This window comes from Filicampus tigris, chromosome 14 (assembly GCF_054856515.1).
Source record: "Filicampus tigris isolate MCC_2025a chromosome 14, RoL_Ftig_1.0, whole genome shotgun sequence".
Lineage (NCBI taxonomy): Eukaryota > Metazoa > Chordata > Actinopteri > Syngnathiformes > Syngnathidae > Filicampus > Filicampus tigris.
Genome location: NC_141230.1, coordinates 13,721,308 through 13,737,346, shown reverse-complemented (window position 1 = coordinate 13,737,346; position 16,039 = coordinate 13,721,308). Strand labels below are relative to the sequence as shown.

General features: G+C 39.6%; 3 protein-coding genes across 8 annotated transcripts in view; 1 reads left to right on the top strand and 2 right to left on the bottom strand.

Annotated features, from left to right (window-relative positions):
* LOC147136448 (hyccin 2) overlaps positions 1–2,145 on the bottom strand; it is a 38,878-nt gene extending 36,733 nt beyond the window's left edge. For 2 of the 4 annotated variants that reach the window (XM_086051052.1, XM_086051051.1), the window contains exon 1: positions 1,946–2,144. The gene's annotated coding sequence lies outside the window, so the exon portion shown is untranslated. Of the gene's footprint in view, positions 1–1,945 lie in introns of all 4 variants that reach the window. The other 2 variants (XM_086051050.1, XM_086051053.1) reach the window with 2 other exon arrangements.
* A 64-nt stretch (positions 2,146–2,209) lies between these two features.
* LOC147136447 (CASP8 and FADD-like apoptosis regulator) lies at positions 2,210–11,035 on the top strand. Of its 2 annotated transcripts, none has more exons than XM_086051055.1 (8): positions 2,210–2,394; positions 5,653–6,008; positions 6,712–6,817; positions 6,937–7,072; positions 7,665–7,708; positions 7,976–8,054; positions 9,042–9,546; positions 10,407–11,035. In XM_086051055.1, exons 2-8 carry the CDS (start codon positions 5,713–5,715, stop codon positions 10,531–10,533), a joined length of 1,293 nt encoding a protein of 430 aa, XP_085907181.1. In that variant the 5' UTR covers positions 2,210–2,394; positions 5,653–5,712; the 3' UTR covers positions 10,534–11,035. The 2 variants fall into 2 exon arrangements, with proteins under 2 accessions (XP_085907181.1, XP_085907180.1); XM_086051054.1 differs by lacking the exon at positions 2,210–2,394 and adding an exon at positions 4,645–5,539.
* Positions 11,036–12,096: 1,061 nt separating this feature from the next.
* On the bottom strand, positions 12,097–15,474 carry LOC147136446 (uncharacterized). 2 transcript variants are annotated; one of them, XM_086051274.1, is made up of 6 exons: positions 15,263–15,474; positions 14,403–14,738; positions 12,859–12,994; positions 12,724–12,767; positions 12,218–12,659; positions 12,097–12,154 (listed from the first exon to the last, which is right to left on the bottom strand). In XM_086051274.1, the coding sequence occupies exons 1-3, from the start codon at positions 15,324–15,326 to the stop codon at positions 12,981–12,983; spliced, it is 414 nt and encodes a 137-aa protein (XP_085907400.1). In that variant the 5' UTR covers positions 15,327–15,474; the 3' UTR covers positions 12,097–12,154; positions 12,218–12,659; positions 12,724–12,767; positions 12,859–12,980. The 2 variants fall into 2 exon arrangements, with proteins under 2 accessions (XP_085907400.1, XP_085907399.1); XM_086051273.1 differs by lacking the exons at positions 12,097–12,154; positions 12,218–12,659; positions 12,724–12,767; positions 12,859–12,994 and having other exon boundaries at positions 13,103–14,738.
* Positions 15,475–16,039: the final 565 nt, after the last annotated feature.

Sequence of the window (16,039 nt, the reverse complement as noted above, 5' to 3'; positions counted from 1 at the left end):
ATGGACTAGATTGCTCACAAATTACAACTTTGTCATAAAATTATGGTAAAATTTCAGTTTTCATCGCGCCAATATTACAATTGTATTTTCTTAAAATGTCTACATTTCTTGTATTACAACTGCATTCTTGTACTACATAACCGTCATAGTTATGACTTATTCCATCTTTTGTACAATAAGAAATTTGCAACATTATTCCTGCAAAATTAAAACTTTTTTCTCATTATTATTACAAGTTGTTTTTGTAAAAAATGAACACATTTCTCCTCACGAGAATGTAATTCTCATATTAGAACTGCTTTCGCATAGTTTACAATTTCTAGGTAAAATCTAAAATGACATTTCTTCATATCAGAACTTGATTTTTTGTAAAACTTTTTTCATGGTATGTTTTTTTTCTCATAATGTAGTCATGATGTAATCAGAGTGTTGTAATATGTAGTCACATAGAATGTTTAGTATTCTTGTGATTTTTTTTTCTCAACATATTATTACAATTTTAACTTTCCTAAAATGATGTCAATTTCTCCTCAAAGAACTTTATTTTTATGATGTGCTTTCTTGTAAGAATGTGGCCCATCTCTAACTTTATTCTTGTAACTTTACTACCTAAGTCCTCCTGGTCAAAGCATTTTATTTTTGTAAAATTCCCATGTCATTCTTGTAAAATTACAACTTTTTCCTCATTAACTTTAGGATGCTGTTTTGGTAATATGAGTGCATTTTTTCATGTTACAACTTTAATCTCATAATTTAACAATTGATTTTTGAAAGAACTTTCCCTGGTAAAATAACAACCTTTTCTTATAATATTAAGTTTTCATCCAGTTTCTCAAAATACATCTTAACCTTCATTATTTCAGAACTGCTTTCTGATGAAATTGTGACTTTTGGTTCTAGACCTTAGATTTGGTAAAATGTATCCTTGTAAAATGTATTGGTGATATTACAATTGTTTGTGTGTTAGTGATTACCATTTCACATCATAACTTCAATTTCATAATATTAAAACTGCTTTCTCGTAAATTAACTTTTTTTCTGGTAAAACTAAAAATAACTACTGTTTCCCAGGGGAATGACATTTTTTCATACTATAAATTACATTGCTATCTTGTAATATGACTTTCGGCTTATAAAATTACTATTGTATCCTTGCAAAATTGCAACTTTCTGAGAAGATTATGACTTTAAGTACAATGACTACAATTTCCTGATAATATATTTATTCTTGCAATTATGACTTCAACGAAGTAATGTTTTTTTTCTCTGGCTCTCAATCATTCAAGCATAAACACATGACAGTCAAAACAACCACATTATTAGGTACACCTGCATAAGATTTAACACAGAAGCAGTGAAAACAGACAAGGACAGAAAATACTTTTTGATTAGGACACTTTTTACTTGATCATCACTGGGTTCTAGTATGTTGGTAAAAGCTGCTTTATATACAGTATAGTGCAGGTGTACCTAATGAAGTGTCCTGCGAATGACTTGTGCCACGGTGGCACAAAAAAAACCTGCACGTTACTTACGCGGAACAACACCGGCGTGCGTTACCATGCCCACTGTACTTAGATTACACGTTAAAACATTAAAGAGCGTCTTTTTCTTCTGTGTCCTTACTTCCAACCCACGTCGCTAACTGCACTCGCCCCCACGAATCGCTCAGGAGACCCGCCGCTGCTAGCTAACCTTCGATAGTCTCTTTAGCTTGGCCCGTACGGACGTCCTCCTTCTTCCGTCCTCAGTCGTGACCAGGCCAGAGACCGCCCGTGACCCACCATCCGTAGTGTCCCTCCGCTCGCTCCACCCGGCTTTTAACACTTAGGACGCCCCGTACTAGAAACGCCTCAGGTACCCTTCAACCCCGCACAGACAGGATGGTAACGCGTCAAGTCCCCCTTGGTCCGCCTTCCTATCCAGCGACTCATGAGACACCCACCTGTAGTGACGTTCGTTGCGGTGGCTGCGCCCCGGAGGAAGGGAAACGGTGGTGGTGGTGTTTGGCGAGGGCGGTCACCCGGGTCGAGCAGCTCGCCTCACGCGGATCCCAGGATATGACCGACAGCAGCGCCTCCCGTGTGCGTGTGTGCGTGAGTGCACTGCGACTATGCTTCAAGGGGCGCGAGTCGCGATTGGTCGAGCTGAGCGGAAGTGGCGTTCGCCTGAAAAGCAAAGGGGGCGGGTGGGTGAGGCGTTCCTGACCGTCGGACCGCACGTTGTCGCGATAACCATGCAGGATGCACTTCACAAGTAGTAGACGCCACCGAAGACGTGTGAGAATTTATTCGATATAATTGCTATCCGGCTTAACATCCATGAAGTACGCTCGTTGTCCTCACTGGAAAGAAGGTTTATGCACAACGTCACGTGATCAAACCCAGAAAACAGGTTAGTGGACTTCCTATGTAGGTAGATAACGTTAAATGCTAAAATAATGCTTTTATAAAACATTTATTTACAGATGGTGTCTTCACATCAAAATTAAATGCATATGTATAATTCGTTTGTACATACATAATATCCCGCCAGGGTGGTAATAGAATGTATCTACATTCAATATAGCTGCTGTTGGCCACCACTCACACCCACTAACTCACTGACGCCTCACTGAAGCCAAACTTCAATTCAATTCATATTATATCACTCATGTCCTTTCATCTGCAATGTTCCTTTGGTGTGTCATCTTTAAAGAGGAAATCAACCTAAAAATATTTCTTTCAAGAATATGTTCCCAGCAGGCCCGCTAGTTGAATACTGCATTCTGATCAGTGATTAATATTGCATTTGTGGAATATGAGTTTTGTAGCAATCTTTGGCTTTTTAGCCATCTCAGGCCCCCCAGAGATGGCTAAAATCGAGTGGATTAACTCTTCTTATTCCACAAACGCAATATTTATCATAATGCCTTGTGTCAACTAGTGGGCTTGCATAGAACATCCATCCATCCATCCATTATCTATACCGCTTATCCTCACAAGGGTCGCGGGGCGTGCTGGAGCCTATCCCAGCTGTCTTCGGGCAGTAGGCGGGGGACACCCTGAATTGGTTGCCAGGCAATCGCAGGGCACACAGAGACAAACATCCACACTCACAATCACACTTGGGGGAAATTTAGAGAGTCCAATCAACATACCATGCATGTTTTTGGACTGTGGGAGGAAACCGGAGTACCCGGAGAAAACCCACGCAGGCACGGGGAGAACATGCAAACTCCACACAGGGAGGCACAGGATCCACACAGGATTGAACCCACGACATCCAATTTGGTAATCTTTGGTATGCTGTAGACATCTTGACATCTTGTGTAAAATAAAAGACAGTCTCGATGTTTAATATTTCTAATTGCTTTGTCCCGGTCTCCTGCGGGCACCACCAATCACCTGAACCGGAAGGAAGTACTTCAACATTTTTTTTTTTTTTTGACGAATGACAAAATTGTCTAGTGCCCCTATTTAGTGCACTCAAAGATTCAAGACGATTCATTCTCGTTGCTTTCCCATTTTGGTGCTTGGGTGAAACATGATATTTTAACTAGAAAAATACACCACCCCCTTGCAACAAAAATGGTTTGTAAGAAAGCATTTTCATTTCATTTCATTTATCATCATTCCCATTACCTTTGGCAGATGCCATTGCTTTTTTCCTGGTGTTCACTACTACTACTAACTTTGTAGTTCTGCGTCCCTCACATTTACAGCGTTACTAAAAACATTCATCACTGCTTGTGGATAGTCAAGAGAAGTGATGCAGGGGGGCTAAGTAGCCATTGTGTGTCTTCCTTAAAACGGAAGTCTACTCCCAAATCTTCTTTACAATACTATGTTCTATGTGGGCCCCACTAGTCCAAACACATCATTCTAATTAATATTACTTTCGTGGAATATGAGTTAAGAAATAAAATCCATCCATTTTTGTCCATCTCACCACTTTCTGGTGATTAAAAATGACATAAGAATTGCTTAGGGCTCACGTAGCAACCAATCATGGCTGAGCTTCAGGAAACAGGTGAGCCGTGATTGGTCATTACCTGAGCCCTGAGCAACTGTGATGTCATTTTCAGTCGTAATGGATAAAAACTGGTGGATTTTGCTGCTTATGTTGCACCCTCACAAGGAAAGACACGTCTCCATTCTTCGTTTGGGGAACTTTACTTTTCCAGTTCAGTTGGAGTTTACATAAAGCATTTTACATCGAACAGGCATTCACTCAGTAGCTCTTTTTTTTAAACCACACACGTTGTGTTCTACTTCAATTTCGTCTCTTGCGCGTTTTTATGACATCATGAGCCACTTGAACTCTAACCTCTAGGTCCTAACAAAACTATTGTAACTACAGAATATACAGTATATAACAATGACAAAATAGGCCTGTCCCCCTTACTGAAACTATATCTTATCACACATGAATGAAATATTAATCTCTAGCACATCTAGGTCGCAACACCTAACTCATATTAAACAAACGCAATATTAATCAGAATGCATTGTTTAGATTAGTGGAAGCACACAGCCCACATTTTTGTCAAGAAAATTTTGGGGTTCACTTCTCTTTAATAGACGCTATCACTCAGTCTGCGTACATATTGACATTGTAACTATCAGTTACATAATAGTTCAATATTGCCACAGAGCCGGCATTTACATGCTTGTGTCTTTAACGGAAAATAGACGGACATTCCCATGTCTGTGTACACGTCCATACAGAAATGTGGCTCCCTGAAAACAGATAAATAAATAAGTAGGTGCATAAAATGGTGGCTGTTGACTTCCGGCTGGCAACCTATTCTCGTAACATACCACCGTTTCAATACAAGTCGAAACGTTTAAACGGGCTAATGTGTGACATACAAATTATAATAATTGTAACAAATACGCTTTTTAAAAAAAACAAACAAAAAAAAAACGTCGAGAAGCGCGTTCTGTTTGGTGTGGCGTGGCAATAAAGTGAATGTGATTGGTGGAAGCTGACTTCCGAGCGTCATGGAATTTCCTTATTATGACGCAGTTTCGGTTTGAAACTTAAGGAACATTTTAAAAAGGTGGGAAATTGGTTCAGAGGGCCAGATAGCTATCACCAAATGCGAAATAATTATGCTAAATAGATAAAAGATTTCCAAATACTTTGTTGTGATAGGAGTGCGGCGATTTAAAGAATTTGCTCGGTTACATAAGGGGGCCGATGAGTAGGTTATTAATAGCATGACAAACCTGAAAGCACATGATTCGCTCGTTTAAAACAACTTTAAACGAGCTCTCGCTCTCTCGCTCTCTCGCTCTCTCGCTCTCTCGCTCTCTCGCTCTCTCGCTCTCTCGCTCTCTCTCTCTCGCTCTCTCGCACTCTCTTCTAAATTACGACATTCTGCGCAGTGTATATAGCCCAGCTTTGCTAAAAGTGAGGTAATTTAACGCCAATTAAATAATATGTCGTCAAGTAGGGAGTAGTAATCGCATAGGGGATTCTTTGTTTTTCCTCTCCACAATTCGTTTACGGAAATTCCCCGCCGATGACGCACACCGAGACTACAAGTTTACAAGTACGTTTCTGTCTGCCTGGTCTGTCTGTGACTCGTTTCATACACCCAGCTATATTTTCAAGACTTGTAGAGAACTTAAACCAATCATACTATACTGATGTTTTGTTTTTTAGGTTCCAGGACTACTGGATGTTTATCTTCAAAATCAATCCGACCACCAACTTCCTGCATCGATGGCTGTGTCTGAGACAGAAATGCGTCGTACTATTAATCAAATCTCAGAGTCTCTCGAAAGCAATGAACGCTTGAGGGTTTTCTACTTGTGTGAGACTTTGGACACAGATAACACAGTAGCCCGTATGAAGGAGACGCTTATGTCCAAAGTCAAGAGTCACGATACAGGAAGTCTGTTTTTGGCTGAGCTCATGCTACATTTGAGAAGGTATGACATCCTTAGGCGGGTTTTTGGCTCCAGCAGGGATGAGGTGGAAAGGGTTTTGAGATCCAGGCAGGTTCTTCCCAGATTCAGGTGAGACGGGATCTTTAAAAGAGACATATTATCTTTTTCTTTTGACAGTTTTAAACGGTTCTAATGTGATTTAACCCTTCAAATGTGACCCGTTTGACAGCAGGAAAAGTATCCTAGATGTCATTTCTTAAAGTGGTCCAAAATGCACAAAAATGAAGCCATTTCATGTTAAGTGTAAATACATTAATCAATAAATGTTAACCAAACAAATCCAAATGTCTGTTTGGATGATGGATGGATACTTCTTATTCAGTGTAACATTGCTGATGAGCTGTTTTTAGAACGATGCTTTTTTTTCCTTGGCGCTAAATAGTACCCAACTCTGCAATTTGAAAAGGGTGAAAGAGTAAAACAAACAGTATAAGAATTATATAATGTAATAAATTAAAATAAAATTATATTACTGAGCATAAGAAACAGAAGTCCTATAGAGGTCAGAGGGTGCTTAATTGACCCAGGTGCAACATTTGTACCTGTAGTAAGTAATGTTCCCTTTTCTATGAAACATTGATTCAGGATTAATCACCCCTTAATTAATGTCACATAGGCTATCAAAAAAATTGAAAACATCTGTAGTTCATTATTTGATTTAAACAATTGTCATGCTTGCGTGATAGTTTATCAGTTTTTCATATGTCCCACTTAATATTTATGCATCCGACAAATGTGGTCCTCCCATTGTCATCACTGTTGCCTCCCACAGAGTACTGATGGCTCATATAAGTGAGGACATGGCCAGTGAGGATGTGAACAGTGTGAAGTTTCTGCTGGGTAGCATGCTACCACGCGACAAAAAGGAAACTGCAACGGTGAAGCAATGTCACAATGCATTCCTGCGTTGACGGGAACAAAATGTTGTTGCCACGTCAAACACACTTTGCCAAGTCACACTTTGACTTGTCATTCTGAACATTTTTTGCTCTTGCAGAACTTACTGGACCTGATTATAGAACTAGAGCACCTAGATAAGGTTTCACCCAAAAGAGTGGACTTTTTGGAGGAATGTTTAATCAATGTTGGCAGGGTTGACCTGGCCAAGAAACTGAAGATGTACAAGATGTCAGGTGAGTGATGCAGTGTTAGTCCTTTAACCCATTGAGACATTATGCTGTTACTGAGGGGACGCAAAGCCAAGTGCCCAATTTCAGTTTATCTATACTGTATTGGAGTTTATTTCCATTTCAAGTGACATGCAGTATAGCATGGCTGTGATTCCACTGATGGAATGCATAGATAGGTAGGTTGAGAGCACAAAAACAGCCTTAATGTATGGATGTGATGTTTTATTTTGGAATCAATATGGCAGTTGAAGGGTTTTATGTAAAAAATGTCTCCACATTTGTTGAAATTATGGGCTAGTCAAGAAAAGACAACTTTGATAATTGGCCAAAATGAAGCAAGAATTGGAAAACTAATATTTGCCTTTATTTTCTCAAGCTACCCCTGCCCTGAAGTCCTCTGGCACCCCGCTCGGGGAAGAGGCATGCGTCACACTTTGAAACTGCTTCCAATATTTGAATGAACTCAATCTCACATGCTCTGTGGGAAAATGTTCAAAATGTAATTTAAATGAGTAATAGTGTACTGATTGTAACAGTTTGAAAAAAAAAAAAAATCCCCTTATTGATTTCACCTGTATTTAACATCTGATTTCAGTAAATGTGCCAGTTCCTGAAGAAGTGATGCACCATGCCTGCCAGGTAATATTCATATTAATACAATAAACAGACAAAAGTATTGGGACACCTGGAAACATATTCCCTCTGAAGTTGTAAGCAATTGTCTGAAAGTGTTTTTAAAGTGACAAATTAAGATTCAGGGGACCTAAGGGGTGTACTCCAACTCCGTGATATATTCATTAATTGATCAAGAGAATGTGTCCCAAGGCTTTTGTACACATGTTGTTGCTATGCTTTATCCCCTGAATTTCAAATTCAAACATGTCTCTGCATGCATTTGTGTATCAGAGTCCAGTAAATCGGTACACATTTGCCAGTGACCCCAGAGGAGAGTGCCTCATCATAGACTGCGTGGGAAATGATGGAGGTGAGACATCAAGCACCTTGAAATTAGGGCTGTGCAATTAATCGAAATTCAATTACAATTACGATTATTACACTCCACGATTACAAAATTGGCATAATCTTAAAAAAAAATGAATATGCATTTATTTAATCATACTTGAATTTATACATTTGGACCTTTTTTTTAAGAATTGTATAACTAATTTGATACATTTTGTTTGCTCCAAAAGGAGCTTGCATAATTATAGTTTCAAAGAAACTTATTGGTCTTTATATTTTTGTTTACGTTTAAACATTTTCTTGTTTTGTACCCAAAAATAAATGATCATTTCAATAATCGTGATTTCAATTATTACCAAAATAATCACGATTCATATTTTTTTTTCATAATTTCGTCCCTACCTTGAATCACCTACAATACGTATGTTGGGCTTGGTACTAAAGTATAATTCGATTTAGCTGCAGCGCCCAAGCACACCACCAGAATATGCTGTTTCTCTTTCCAACATCCCCCAATTCCCAGAGTGGTTCAGTAGTGCCCTGAGAAAAGAGTTGAATTCATTCCGTGACCAGGCTAGTAAGTCAAAACACTCAAATCAAAAATCATTTTTGCACATTGAAATGAATGGAAATGCCATTAATCTATTTCAGCCTCCCACCAAAAAAAAACGTTGAAAGAGGAAAGTAGAACTCTATGATATTGCATGATAGAAAAGCAGACAGTGATGACATAAATAAAATGTAAATAACTGAACAGTTTTTGCCACATTTTTGCTTCAATTCAATGGACATTGTACTGCTATGTCGTTGAGCATTGTTATCTATCTATTTCGACATACCATCATCCACACTCACATTTACACCTATGGGTGACTGCATGCTCCCCACGGCATATACTAAAAATGATGTATTATTGTTGTGACTTTGGGAAAAATCAAATCAACACCTTCTCTAAATTGACCATTGGTATGAATGCTTTGTCTACACGTGACATCTTTTTCTTCCTCAGAGATGCTGAAGGGCATGTTTCGGTCGCTCCACTTCAACGTGACCCTGCACAAATGGCTTGGCTTTGACAAGACCGTTTCGACGCTCAGCGGGGTCTCCCGAGGCAGTCAGTATCACCGAGGTGACGGTTTCGTTTGCTGCATCATCAGCCGCGGTACCGGCACTCACCTCTTGGCCACGGACACACACGGCGAAGGATTCCGTCTCAAAAATGTCCGCCGTCTGTTCACCGGGGATGCGTGTTCAGTACTGGTTGGCAAGCCAAAACTGTTCTTCATCCAGAGCTATAGTGTACCGGCAGTCCAACCCTGTGCCAGAGAGAACGACTGTGATGAGAACCTGGAGACGGATGGTGGTGGTGGACAGTTGGCTACCGATTGTGTCCCATCAGATGCGGATGTGCTCTGGAGTCACTGCTGGACCGGAGAACATCAACTACGGCAAAGTCAACACCGCTCCATTTACCTCAAGGCTTTGACAGACGCCTTAGGCAGGAGCCAGGGAAGGTACAGCGACGTCCCCGCTACTCATAAAAAGTTGGGGCTATGGGCTGACATTTTTCTCAAATTCACAATCACCTTTTACAGGTGAATGTCATTTTTCCAAATTGAAACTTTTCAGTGCACATGTCCAAATGTTTCAGTGCTTTTTGCACAATCTGCAACAAGAAATGGCAAAATTCACATATATTGATCAATGAATAGGCTTTCTGTGACTCTTCCGGTCTCTCTGTATCACCGTTGCAACCCAATGATGACATTGTGTGACCCCACCATGAATAGCCAAAATCCACAATTGCCACCTCCTCCCCAAAAGATACCGCAAGATGGTGGCAAAACTGCTTTTGCCAAAATGAAACTCCTCAACTCACTTTAACACACAGTAGTTCCTTGGCACCAAGATTCCTAAAGATGGTGCCAAAGCAAGACTGTTATTTCGTTGGCCTTAGCACAAAAACAGCGAGTAGGTCAGTTTATCAAAAAAATAACAGCAGATAGATTACAAAAAAAAAAAGTTAGCGACTAGGACCTAGTCACTAGGGGAATTCACGAGATAACATGCGGGGGGGGGGGTACTGATGAACCGATTCAACTTAATTTGACCATGGCTAAACTTTGGAATACACATGTTCAGTACTTTTTACCCAACTTGTTGTTCTCTTAATTTAATAGTTGGACATATGCATTGAAAAGTTTACAGAAGGTGAAATCAGGTTTACCTGTCATACATAAAAGGTGAACATTCCTATCCTTTCATGAGTAGTGCAGATGATGATTTCATGTCTTATTTTCCGTGTTCTGTTTGGATAATGGATGGATGTTTGTTTTGAAGCACGAAACAAATATTTTATGTGTTATTTTGGCAGGAGCAGACATGTGCTTGATCTCCACAAGGATGTGAATAGAGCGATCTATGAGCACAACAAGAGGCATCCGGGTGAGGAATACCACATAGACCTGAAAACCACTTTGAGGAAAGATCTTTACTTGTAGACTTCCAACTACTTGCTCATTTCATCGCCGTCAGGCCGCCGTCTTGCAATGAGACGTTCTGGCATGGTAACCCGACAGACGGGTTTCTCTCATTTTTTTGACACGCTTTGAATCCGAACAGCATCAATGTGTTTTTTTTTTTTTTTTTTTAAGTGGAAATAAAAAATGTAAAAAAAAAGATTTTTTTTTCTGATTTTCACTGATTTCAGTGAGCATGTAACGGCAGCTTGAGTGGGAGTCCTCAGAAATATTCTGCGATTAACTCGTCACCCTGGTCTGGTCTCTGTCCTAAAATTTGGCAATTATGTATACGTACTGTTAGTATCTTCTCTCAAAAAAAACTCTTTAGTGTCACATGCAAGCTATTGTGTACCTTTTATTTGACTTCTGTACTCGGAATGCAATCTTACTATACAGTATATATAGTATAGTGAAGAAACAATGCTGCAAATAGAACCTCCTTGCATTTGTAAAATTTACATTAAATTGGGTATATTCTTAATGTGTTTTGTGTCTTACTGTGCTTGTATTCTCGTGAGAAGTCACATGAAGTCAGTTCAGTTGTTTTGGGATCATAGTTTGTGGTATGTTTGCTTAATCAAGACAGGAATTTATAACCGATTGGGGGGGGGCAACTTCAGGGGACTTCAGTTGCAAGTACAAAAGTTCCCTGTATTCAAATAAAGCATCAGTTTAAATGAGTAACTTCTGAATTTATTGCATACAAATAAGTGGGGGATTTCCTATTAAGTTTCACTGTAACCAAATAGTGGTAAGCATTTGTCCATCAGTTTAGTTTTTACTTCGCAAATAGTGTGATTTACTGAAGCTGACCAACAGACAGACGAGCGAATGTACGAAGAAAAAAAAGTCACAACGATTTGAAAAAAAACAAACTATCCCCAGGTTTTGAAATTATACCATTGTTGGTAGTCATTTCCAACATGTCCAAACTTACCCAGTAGTAGTCTATAATCAATTATGAAAAGGTCACGTGAGCTTTCCAATTGGTTACCGGGTAGTTTTGTTTCAAATGACAATGTGGCTGTTGACTACACGAAACAGGTTTAACATTTAGGATTGTTGGCCCAACGGTTTTCAAAAGTGATTTGATCAGGTTGCCTCTTAAAAGGGGAAGTCAACCCAAACTAACAATTTTCTATGCAGCTCACTAGTTGAAACGCGGCATTCTGATTAATATCGCGTTTGTGGAATAATTAATCCACCCGTTTTTAGCCTTATCTGTGGGGGAATTTAGTCACTTATTGTGGCTGAAAATGACAGATGCTCAGGTAACAACCAATCACAGCTCACCTGTTTTCTGAAGCCGAGCCATGATTGGTCAAAATTCAGTCACAGCCAACCATCAGTTAAAAGTCATAATGGGCTTCACTTATTTCACTGCAATTGATACCAATGGAATACTTCTAGTATTAAAGTTGAAGCAAAGGGAGTGAAAGATAGCAGTCCAACATTTTCGAAGTTACTGGCTTCGATGATGGGGGGGGGGTGGAGTTCCATTGTTAGTACGAGTACACTGCTCAAGAAATTGAAAAAGGCAGATTCCATTTAAAGGATTTATTGGTTGTTCAATGAAATGTGAGCTTCCAAGGACAAATACCTAGACGCAAGAAACTTCAAGTTAGTATACACCTTTCAATAAAATGACAAACGTTCGCCTTACCTGCTCAGACATGGAGCCTACCAAGGACGCCAGTTGAGACACCTGCGACTACGCCTACAACACTTTTTACTGCAAGGGCAAGAGAGATGTTGGGGCACGCAGTAAGGCTGAGGGCAAGGCTCAGGCAATGGGCAAGGGGCATATTCGGGGCAGGCAGCACAGACGGGGCAACTAGTTTCCAATGGCTCGTCGGACCATTCATCAGTCGCAGGATCCGCACCATCCTGGGATAAACCTTCACTGTGCTGCTGCTGCTGGTCGTAAGGTTTGGCCACATGTCCCATTGGCGCCAAATACCGTCCACCGGCTTCATTCTGGGAGTAGCCATCTGCATTGGGCTGAACTTGACTGTACTGCGGAGCCCAACTCATTGAGTGGCTTCTAGGGGAACTCCCAGCTGACCCAAAAGGAGGAACAAAAACTCCTCGCCTAGATCCATGTCCTAACGAGAGGAAATAAAAAAAATCACAATAGTTGTGCAAGTGCACAGATTTACAAGCGCTTACCTTGCGCATGGGGTCCAAATGCTAACAGGCAGAGCACAAGCCACCTAAAGAAAAAAAGATGACTAGTGAACAAACTGAGCTAAACGTCAGACTAGACAAAGCTTGTTAAAGGGGGAAAAAAACAAACAAATTTACCTCACACACAAGTTGCAAGCCATTGGTGAACTGGATCACTTGTTCTTGCTTCTTTGGCTTTGCGACTTCAGCTTGTACTTGTGTCCCGCTGCTGCTGTCGCTGTCATCCCACTGGCCCTTTTTTAAGCGCTGGCACCTGCATCAATCAGCATGCTGCTCACGATCATTACAATCAGGTGTGTTGGAATTGATTCGCTCCAAATCAACGCAATACACTTTCTGAGCTTGGCTATTATGAATAAATGGTCTCACAGTCAAAACACATCTCTAAATTTGAGCAATTATCAAGAAGAATGAGCAACAAAATCAGTCAAATTAAATTGGATGTGTGTACACAACACTAATGAATACTAAACTAACATGAAGCATTTTGGAAAAAATAAAAACAAACAAACTCATTCTAAAATCTAATTAAAACGATATCTTAAATTAAAAATCCCAAACTACTGTATCAAAACTATGGAACCAACTAGCAAAATATCTTTTTATTATACACACCAGCATTATATGTTGCTTGTGAGCAAGTATGTTCAAAATATGATGAAGTTGTGAGCAAAAAATTAAACTTGCTAATTCCAAAACGTTGATTTTTTTTTTAATTGAAGTATTCCCCATATTCGAAATTATTAATAAACTCAAACCATCCAGCAATTTTTATTTGTAAACAGCACATTTTCCGTAATACATACATTACTTGCTGCAAAACATTACTTAAAACCAACATTTCTGCTCATTTTAAGACTTCTAAATACATAAGTAGACATGCTTCTAGTTTTTAATTCAAGAACCATTGTCAAGTGAAATATTCTTTCTGCACAGACAGATAATAACTTCCCAATAAATATACTGAACACTACTACTGTTTGTATTCTTGTGTATGCTGTCAGTGTCTTTTACCACAGTCTGAACATGAAACAGTTTTTGTGTGTGTGTGTGTGTGTGTATTGAACCAATCCTGTAAGATTAATGAAAGTCAGGTGGCAGATTGAGCAGGCTGAAATTGACACTGGGGAGAACCAAAGTGTGACTTCTTGCGTGTTTTTCTAAATTTACCTTCTGAGTGAATCTCTGGCCACACACTGAGCACGCAAAGGGTTTCTCCCCTGTGTGCGTTCTTATATGCCTTACTAAAGTGGTCTTCTGATAAAATGTTTTATCGCAAACTGAGCAGGCAAATGGTCTCTCCCCGGTGTGTGATCTTGCGTGCCTCATCAAACTGGTCTTCCACGTGAATATTTTATCACAAACCGAGCATGCAAAGTGTTTCTCTCCTGTGTGTGTTGTCATGTGCCTTCCCAGTTGCTCCTTATGAGCGAATCTTTCGCCACAAACAGAGCAGACAAAAGGTTTCTCGCCAGTGTGCGTTCTTTTATGCCTTATCAAACATGCTTTCCAAGTGAATTTTTTACTACAAATTGAGCAGGAAAAAGGTTTCTCCCCACTGTGTGTTCTCAAGTGTCTTTTCAACATGGACTTGTTGAAAAATGTTTTGTCACACTGAGAACATTTCACGTGTTTGTTGTCAGTGTGGCATGTCGAATCACCTTTGGAGTGTTCATCATCATCAGTGTCAGAGGAGTGTGATGTTATGTCGTCACTATCTGATAGTGGAGCTAAGCGGCCGTCTGCTTGTGATCCTCCACAGTGGTCCCTGTCACCTTCATCATCGTCATCTTCACCCTTCAACGGCAATTTGGTGATATTGGCCTCCTCCAACCCTTGAATCTTCTCTCCCTCCTGACTGATGCTATGTTCCCCCTCTTCCTCTTTAATGGGGTTGCACTCCTCCTCCTCCTTAATGTGGAGGTGCTCTGGATCATCCTGCTCCACCCTGGAGCTCCACTCCTGCTGCTCATGGTGAAGAGCTCCTTCACCAACTCCTGCGGGACACGAGAAGACGAATATACAGGGTTGGGAAAAGTCAAGCTTTACTCAGTCATGTCACGTTATAATGGAAGCAGTAGCATACGGACCCACACCTGTAATCAAAAAGAGTAAGTAACTTGAGTTAAAGAAGGAGACATTTCATAAAATTACTCATGTACCGTAGGGAGAGAACATTTGGAACAAAAAAATGAAAATCGAACGGCCAGGAATAATTTCTGTTTACTTCTCAATGGGAATGTGAACGGCCATTATGACACAAACTAAAGGCTTTGAACAAACATAGCCACTCAACTACTGTCCATTTTCGCGTCTTTCATTCAGTTCCAAATATAGTAACATGCTATATCTTGCATTTTAATTTGATACAATTTCAAGTTTGTTTTTGCCTGTGGCACCTGTCACTTTTAATGAGATGAAACGGGAATTGAACGGATCGTAAAAGTGAGATGTGTAAACATTGTACATAATTAGGAATCAGGCTAATGATCCCAGATAGTGAAAGTGAAAATGAACAAACCGTCTTTTGCTCCACAAAATTCCTCCTCGTACTCATCTTTCACACTTTTCGCACACATTTTCATACGATAACCACGCTCGACGCTGACTTGCTCTCTGCTTTGCGATGTGTCGCGAAATTCCACGAGGAGCTATGAACATTTGATAATTTTAAGTGCACCGTTATGAAATAGTTCTAGTGAGCGAGCTTAGGGACTGCGCAGTCTCACTATCGCTACCTTATTTTTGTTTACTTCCGGGAGATAAACGGGGGCGGGGGGACTGGGTTTGTACTTCCGGTGAATGGCGAACAGTCGAAACATTCTCGTGCGTTCCTGCCACCCGCAGGTGAGGAGGTTGGAGAAGAAGCAAGCAGTTCTAAATTACTTTGTAAGTACAGAAAACATCATTTTGATAAGCAAGGCAGATTTTTCTCATGATTGGACCTCACTTAAATTTTATTCATACTAGACATGCATCAATTACGGAAATAATAATACATTAGATTTTTAAATGGATAGATGGGCCAGGTCATTTGTAGATGAGGTAAAAAATATATAATGATAATAATAATAATAATAATAATAATAATAACGTGTATTTAAAAATAAATTAAAAACTATCTTAAGCTAATAAAATAATTTGATGTTTAGTAATATTTTCTTTGTGTTTTTATAACACATAAATTAAGAAAATATTGTATTTAATAGATATAGTAATACAAATTAAATCGTAAAAAAAAGAAAAAGTAAAATAGCTTATTTCAGAACTCTTCTTCAAACACACTTTTGTGCTTTTG